The following is a 7,253-nucleotide window of genomic DNA, read 5'->3' as shown; positions in this document are numbered from 1 at the left end:
TTCTTCTCACCTCACACTCTTGTAATTTATCACGTTTCAGTAGTTAAATTTTTATTAAAAACGAATCCGAGATCAATATTTAACGCTTATTGTTATCTTCTTTTCTCACCTCACACTCTCGTAATTTATCACATTTCAGTAGTTAAATTTTTATTATAAACGAATCCAAGATCAATATTTAATGCGTATTGTTATCTCCCTCTCTCCTCACATTTCGTAATTTATCAGGTTTGAGTAGTTAAATTTTTGTTAAAAACGAATCCGAGATCAATATTTAACGCGTATTGTTATCTCCTTCTCACCTCACATTCTCGTAATTTATCAGGTTTAAGTAGTTAAATTTTTGTTAAAAATGAATCCGAGATATTTATGAAATCTCACGCTAGAATGTTGTTAAAATACAACGCCAGATTTGCGCCACGACCTGACGCTAGAATGCTGGTCAAAAGTAACGTCAGATTTACGCCACAAACTAATGCTAGAATGCTGGTCAAAACTAACGCCAGATTTGCGCCACAACCTAACGCTAGAATGCTGTTCGAACGACCGCTCTGAGTAACGCCATCTTTGTGCAATTAATGCGCCACGCACTAACGCCACGTTGTAACGCAAAGAACGCAGACATATGGTCCGGCAACCATCGCGTTTCTAACGTTCAAAAATGAACGGCACGTGGCGCTGCGAACGCAAACTTTGTGCAATTCTAACGCAATTTGGTTATCGGGGAATCGAAGCCTTAAAGTATTTTAAAAATTAGATTGATAAAATTGATGATTAACAAAATATCGAAACTTGATATTTAAACTTTTTTAAAAAAGCAGTCTTTACCGCACGTGGGCAACTGTTCGAAGTGTTTGACACGAAAACGTCAATGCTATATAGGCATCATGATCAATTATAGTCATTTTTTTCATTCAATAATTCAAATAGCCCTCGGGAAAGGTACCAACTGCTGTTTGGTGTAGAAAAAAAGGAACTAGTAATACGGGCACGCGTGCGCCGCCGAGGGTCAAACGCCTCCGCGAGAGTAACCAAGTCACGTGACTCGCTCCAACCAATAACACGCGTTCGAGGGCCCTATACGTGGCATCAAGCATGAATCCTTTCCACGTCCGCCATTTTAACATACGGGACCTTTTCGGGAGTGTTGGTTTTATGTTTTATCGTTTCTCGTGAAATATAATCTTTTACCGAAACGTAAGTAAATGAAAAAGATAGTTGTTTAAGTAGGAGCAAGGTTTTAGCATTGGTGATTGAAGGGGGTCTAAAGAGAGTCGTGGCATCGCGCGAGTTGGCAAAGTTTGAGGAACGTTTTCATTCTTTCGGGGAGTAGGTCGTATGGATGACAGACAACCGGGTGTAGCAGCAGTGGCATCATCAGTGCTATCCTCGCGCGCATATCCATACATTTTCCGAGTAATCTTCTCGCCCGTTTTTTTTTGCTTTCTTCTCTTTTCTTTCCATTCTTTCGTGTTATAATTCCATCGAGAGGGTGAAATTCCAACAACGGGTGAAAAACTAGTTTCGCGTAATTGTGGTTTTATACAGTCATCGTCTCGGCCACTACAAGCCGCCGTTTTCGTCTCGTCGTCGTGACATCGGACAAGGATCAATTAACGTACGGGTACGCGAGTAATATTACAAGGGCGAGCGAGAGAGAGAAAACGAGAGACGGACAGATAGATATAGAAAGAAAGAAGACGAATTAGTGTGGCGGTGAATCGATAGCGCGGGGGCCACCAGCGTGGCCAACTCGAACTTGCCAAAATAATCTACGTTTTTTTTGTTTTTGTTTCTTTGTTTCGTCGGACGCGAGTCTGTCGGGCAATTGAGGCGGAGACGGTGGCGGCGGTCCGCCGCCACGTTTGTAATTTTTCTCCACCGACTACCATCTCCGTGGGAGTGACAAAGCACTCAGGTTATAACTAAGGAGAATCGTCGCATAGCTCGTCGTGACAAATAGCGCGTGGCACTCTTCTCGTACTTCGCGTTTTTACTCTTTCCGTCCCGTGGGAGCAACGTTCTTTCGTCGATTTTTTATATTCAAACCAGCCAAAAATAATCAAACTACAATTTTACAACAAATAAATATTGTTTCTTTTTCAAATTATAAATAAAACGTATGTTCGTTTTAACTGCACACTTCTCCACTAACTTTTTCCAAACTTATTACAATATGTTACACAAGTGCATAAAGCTCACATCTAAAACGAGCAGGCCTCGGTATTGTTCCTAACACCGATATCAATAAATTATTGTCGTTTTCTTGCTTTTTTTTCTCCCAATAATTTGACTGTGACGCGTAGAGGTGAGACGTTTATTCTGATGTTGCTGATTTTTGGTCAGGTTATCGTAACCAACTCCGATCATGGGGAATATATTTGCAACGTTATTCAAAGGCCTCTTTGGCAAAAAGGAGATGAGGATCCTGATGGTGGGACTCGACGCTGCTGGTAAAACCACAATACTGTACAAATTAAAATTAGGCGAAATCGTCACGACAATTCCCACTATAGGTAAGAGAGTTCGATAAGCACGCATACTCAAATTTTCTATCTTTGAAATTTCAAATCGCCGGTCATGAGTTTCACCTCTGGACGTTGACGAATCGTTTCGTTATTTCTGTCGTACAGGCTTCAATGTAGAGACGGTCGAGTATAAGAATATTAGTTTTACGGTGTGGGACGTCGGCGGTCAGGACAAAATCAGGCCCCTGTGGCGACATTACTTCCAAAACACCCAAGTACGTATATAGCTTTTCTCCGTATTTTTATATATCGTGCGAGAAGCCGAAGCAAAACGGATAAATGAAATATAAATAACTGGAATTTTGTGTTTGTTTCCGTCAGGGACTGATATTCGTAGTGGACAGTAACGACAGAGAACGCATAGGCGAAGCGCGCGAAGAACTCATGCGGATGCTGGGAGAGGACGAGCTCAGAGACGCGGTACTACTAATCTTTGCTAACAAACAAGTAAGTGAAAATGAAGAAGACGTAGGGGGGTGGGGGGGGGGGGGGATGTGTGAGCTACGAGAAGAAATGAAAAGTCATTTGAAAAGGCGTAGACGCGCGTGTGTATTAAAAATCGGTCGTTAATCATTTCAGGATCTGCCAAACGCTATGAACGCAGCGGAAATAACCGATAAATTAGGCCTGCACTCGTTACGCAATCGTAATTGGTACATACAAGCAACGTGCGCCACGAGTGGTGACGGTCTCTACGAGGGTCTCGATTGGCTCTCAAACCAGTTGAAAAATGCAAATCGCTAATCCGACAGTCGCCCCGTCGACACTCAGTTGCTATAATAACATCGATACACAAAATGAGAGGAGAATAAAGTTAAAACACACACACACACAACTGCTAAAAATGTTGAATAATGAACGTAAAGAGAGGATGGGCAACAACGGGAATTGGGGGTGAATGTTTCATAAGGCGAACATCAAACCTATCCTCCCCCCGCCGACCGTTTATCGATCGACGATCGGGTGAAAAAAATTTTCGAAAAACTCGCGCCGGCTGGCGCGATTCGAGTATCCGATCTCTGCTACCTCGTTTGATTCGTTGACAATTACGAACGAAAACAATACTAAAAGAAAAAACATCGAAGACTAAGCGCTCGGTTTTGTGTTTTAGCTTGGCCCGGGGGAGGATAGATTTATTCGATAGAGCGCGATTTATTATTTCCGAAATGAGCAAATTAATATGGAAAATGGAGGAAAAATCATTTTGAATACGAGTATCCGTGTTAACCGTGAAATAATGAGGAGGCAGAAGAGGGAGAGAGGTAAGCGACAGAGCAAAAAAAATAACATAAATTAAAATGAAAGACGCGAGAGCGAGAGTGGCCGCTAGCACACGAGTGGACGGTCACACAGGACTATTGCTTCGTGCAACTTATTATTATATTATTATTATTATTATTATTATTATTATATTATATTAGCATTATAGTTACACTTTTTACACAGAGAAAGATACCACGAATGGAAGTGAAGATAAAGACAACAAACTTGAAGAGTTCATTGTATTAAAGTACCTAAATCCGAAACATAACGATAGAGCGTTGACCGATTCAACAAACCGGGCGAAATATCATTACCTCGTTGAGCATATGTGTGCGCCTCAGTGTGTGAATGATCGTGTATGCGTGTATGCGAGAGAGAAAGTGATTAGGAAAAGATACGAGGCCGTTTTGACGAAATGGGCGACGACAAAACGTGTACGAGAAAAACGATAAAAACTATTGGAAAAATATAAACAGTAATATTATAGAAAGGTCTCTGGTGCGGTTTGCAAATGTGTTCTACATGCCGATTGTCATAATGTAGTTGCGTATTGTACATTACATTATATATAAAGACGGAAAAAAAAAAATAGTGAGCGCTAAATGAGGAATCAATTTTTCCCATTGCACGGGAGACAGCCCGACGAAATATCGATGACCAAACATGCACACCGAGTCTACGAACCTATCGGCCACTTTTGCGTCTCTTGTCCGTTTTCTGCTGACTGATTTTGCAATCGAAATTACAATAAAAAATAGAGAAAATGGGGGAAAAAAATCGATAACTCCGATGAGAAAATCGACGAGGAGCAAACTCTAAAAGAAGGAGGAGAGAGGGGGGGGGGGGGGGAAAGCTCAGTGACTCAATCTCGCGCGTGCATCGAAAATCCCGTGCACACACCACAACTCGTCGTTGCGATCTCTCGTATCCTCGGTATCGTCTACTTTCGTTTAATCTTCTCAGTTTTTTAATTTTTTAATACAATGTTTTTTTTTTGTGGATTCTCAACGTTTTAGCAAGAGCGAAGAAATGGCGTAGCCCAGTTCGATGGAATTTGGGGAGTGATGACGAATCTTTTTTATCTGCCGCACTGGCCGGATTCCCTTGACACGCGAGTCAAGCGTTAGTGAGTAAAATATCGACATTCCGAAGGTAAAATAATTGCAAGTGCGTCCCTGTCCGTGCATACGCGGGTGTTCCGTTGACACGCGGATACACGTATTACGACGAAGGAAGATGAAACGCGTTGATCGCATCACCGGACGACGCGGGATTCTTTTTTTCATTAGATCGATCCGAAGAGCGGAGATTACGGGGCATTGAGAAGAGGAGACGAGGGAGAAAGAGATTAAGACTGACGCGTTGCCCGATTACATACGAACGACGGAGAGGAACGCTCCTCGAAAACTACAGAACAATCCAAGAATCAGGCCACTCGCGTCGAACGTCCCTGTCCGCAGAGATTCGTCAAGAATATTTGCATTGCCCAACTGATCCAGTTTATCGCGAGCTCTCTCTCTCTCTCTCGCTCTCTTTCTCTCAATCTCCAGCTCTCGCTCGATCAATTTTTTCCATAATGCTGAAACGAAAAATTTGCGGGGAAAACAAATGTCCCTGCGTCTTTTGCGAAAAATTCGTATAATTATGTATGAATGTTTAACAATTTGTGAAATATACTGTAATTGTGCTTTACGGAAGTTGTTTTTGTCCACGTTTGTTGCTCGTGCGGGGAACGTTGACGATGGCGCGGTGCGTATACGATTAGTCGATAAAAAAAAAAAACAAAGCCCACGGGACACTCCGTCGTCGTTCGTCTTACGAGGAGAGGCCGAGAAGACGACCCCAAGGTTGCTGGCAAGAGCCGATTACTTCATACGTTTTGCCTACTTTTGTTTTTACCATCCGAGGAGGATCGTCCGTTCGTTTGCTCATTCGAATCACGGAATGAGATTTTGACGTCTCTTCATAGAATTAAAAATAATTCGCCGAGGATAAATCAAGTTGCAGCCACGTTCGGGGAGTACGTTAATCCCAAAGGAAGTAACGGGAGGAACGATGAAGCGTCGATTCGGTTAGTTTTGACAAACTGGGTTTTCTCAATCGGTGACAAAAATATTTACCAGTGTATCGATTAATTTCAATTTTTGTAGGCTTGTTATACATTAAATAAAGCAGTCATTGGATGAAGACACACTCTTTTATGACTTTGATGCTGTTTTACATTGGAGAGACGAAGAATTTTTTTATCAGCCGCGGCATATTAGACGATATCGGCGACGAGTCTGGGCAGCTGGTATATCGCCGCGAGGGAAAATCGATTGCTGGAACGCGATTCTCGATAATTTATCGAGCTCCACGGACAGGGGGCATGCTTTTGGGGATAGAACGAAGCCGGGACGCCGGGACGCCCGGCTCGAAAGCGTACGAAATACGGTTAATGTATAAATGCAGCGTCGCCGTTCGTCTCCGGGGAATGGTCGTATCTCACGCAGTGGTTGAAAATAAAGCAAATTTTCGTGGCGATCAACCTTTTGACGCTCGCGGTTCGGCGGAGCCGTTGAAATGCGAGTATTCGAAATGTCCGCGTCGAGTTTGATGCTCGGACGTCCAAACACATTGGCAGCAGTTTGGCTCGTGGGCATCTTTGTAAGATAAACTGGCCGCTGCATAAATAAGGAGATGACGTATTTTTAGATTTATTAACGCGTACGCGCGAGAGGAGGGACGAGGGGTCGAGAGGGAATAAATTTGGCCGGCGAGGTCGTATTAGTTGCCCGTCCGGAGGCTCGCGACGGCGCGGGAGAGATCCGGCTTCGTTTCTTCCAGACGGTTCCGCACCGATGAAAAATATTATCTTTTCCCCGCGAGAGATTCTTTCTCCCCTGCATGGTTGCGTGCATGGCCGCCGCGCTCTTGCCCCTTTTTTAAAGCGCTCGGCCATACGCTGGATTATTATGATCGCGGATAGGGGAAAACGAGAATCGTTTCCGAGCCGGATACGGAATATCCCCTGATCGCCGCGCGACGAGCGGATGTGGTCAACCGTGCCCGCGGCTCCGCAGAGCTCGTTTCAATCGCGGGGCCCCGGATATTCTTGTTATTGTTGCGCTCGCGCTCCGGCGACCGGACGTTGCTTCAATGCGCGGGCTGCTGGCTGGCTGCTTCCCGAGGATCCTCTGCTTATTAGCAGGCGAGCGGAGAAAAAATTGTTATTCGGTTTAAATCGCTCGTCAGGATATTGGAAGCCGCGGATTTGTCGGTGGGATGCTCCGCGCCGTCGCGGTTTGCGCGACGGTGTGCTCGCGCTGAATTTCCGCCCGCGGAAAGCTCGCGCGAGTATTACATCCAGATGCTCGAGGGAAAGTGTGCGCGTTCTCTGTTTCTGGATTAATAAATCGATCACCGCGCCCCAATAGCGGTGCGGGGAGAGGACGAGAGTGCTCGTCGAGCTTTCCGTAGCGG

At 44.3% G+C, this 7,253-nt stretch overlaps 1 protein-coding gene across 4 annotated transcripts; it reads left to right on the top strand.

Annotated features, from left to right (window-relative positions):
* The first annotated feature begins 1,043 nt into the window (after nt 1-1,043).
* On the top strand, nt 1,044-5,483 carry Arf79F (ADP-ribosylation factor 1). Of its 4 annotated transcripts, none has more exons than XM_043426154.1 (5): nt 1,044-1,197; nt 2,347-2,516; nt 2,634-2,743; nt 2,850-2,975; nt 3,108-5,483. In XM_043426154.1, the coding sequence occupies exons 2-5, from the start codon at nt 2,369-2,371 to the stop codon at nt 3,270-3,272; spliced, it is 549 nt and encodes a 182-aa protein (XP_043282089.1). In that variant the 5' UTR covers nt 1,044-1,197; nt 2,347-2,368; the 3' UTR covers nt 3,273-5,483. The 4 variants fall into 4 exon arrangements, with proteins under 4 accessions (XP_043282089.1, XP_043282091.1, XP_043282090.1 ...); XM_043426156.1 differs by lacking the exon at nt 1,044-1,197 and adding an exon at nt 1,281-1,416; XM_043426155.1 differs by lacking the exon at nt 1,044-1,197 and adding an exon at nt 1,464-1,624.
* The last annotated feature ends 1,770 nt before the right edge of the window (nt 5,484-7,253 follow it).

This window comes from Venturia canescens, chromosome 8 (assembly GCF_019457755.1).
Source record: "Venturia canescens isolate UGA chromosome 8, ASM1945775v1, whole genome shotgun sequence".
Lineage (NCBI taxonomy): Eukaryota > Metazoa > Arthropoda > Insecta > Hymenoptera > Ichneumonidae > Venturia > Venturia canescens.
The sequence above is the reverse complement of the archived record's forward strand: the minus strand, read 5'-3'. Positions and strand labels throughout refer to the sequence as shown.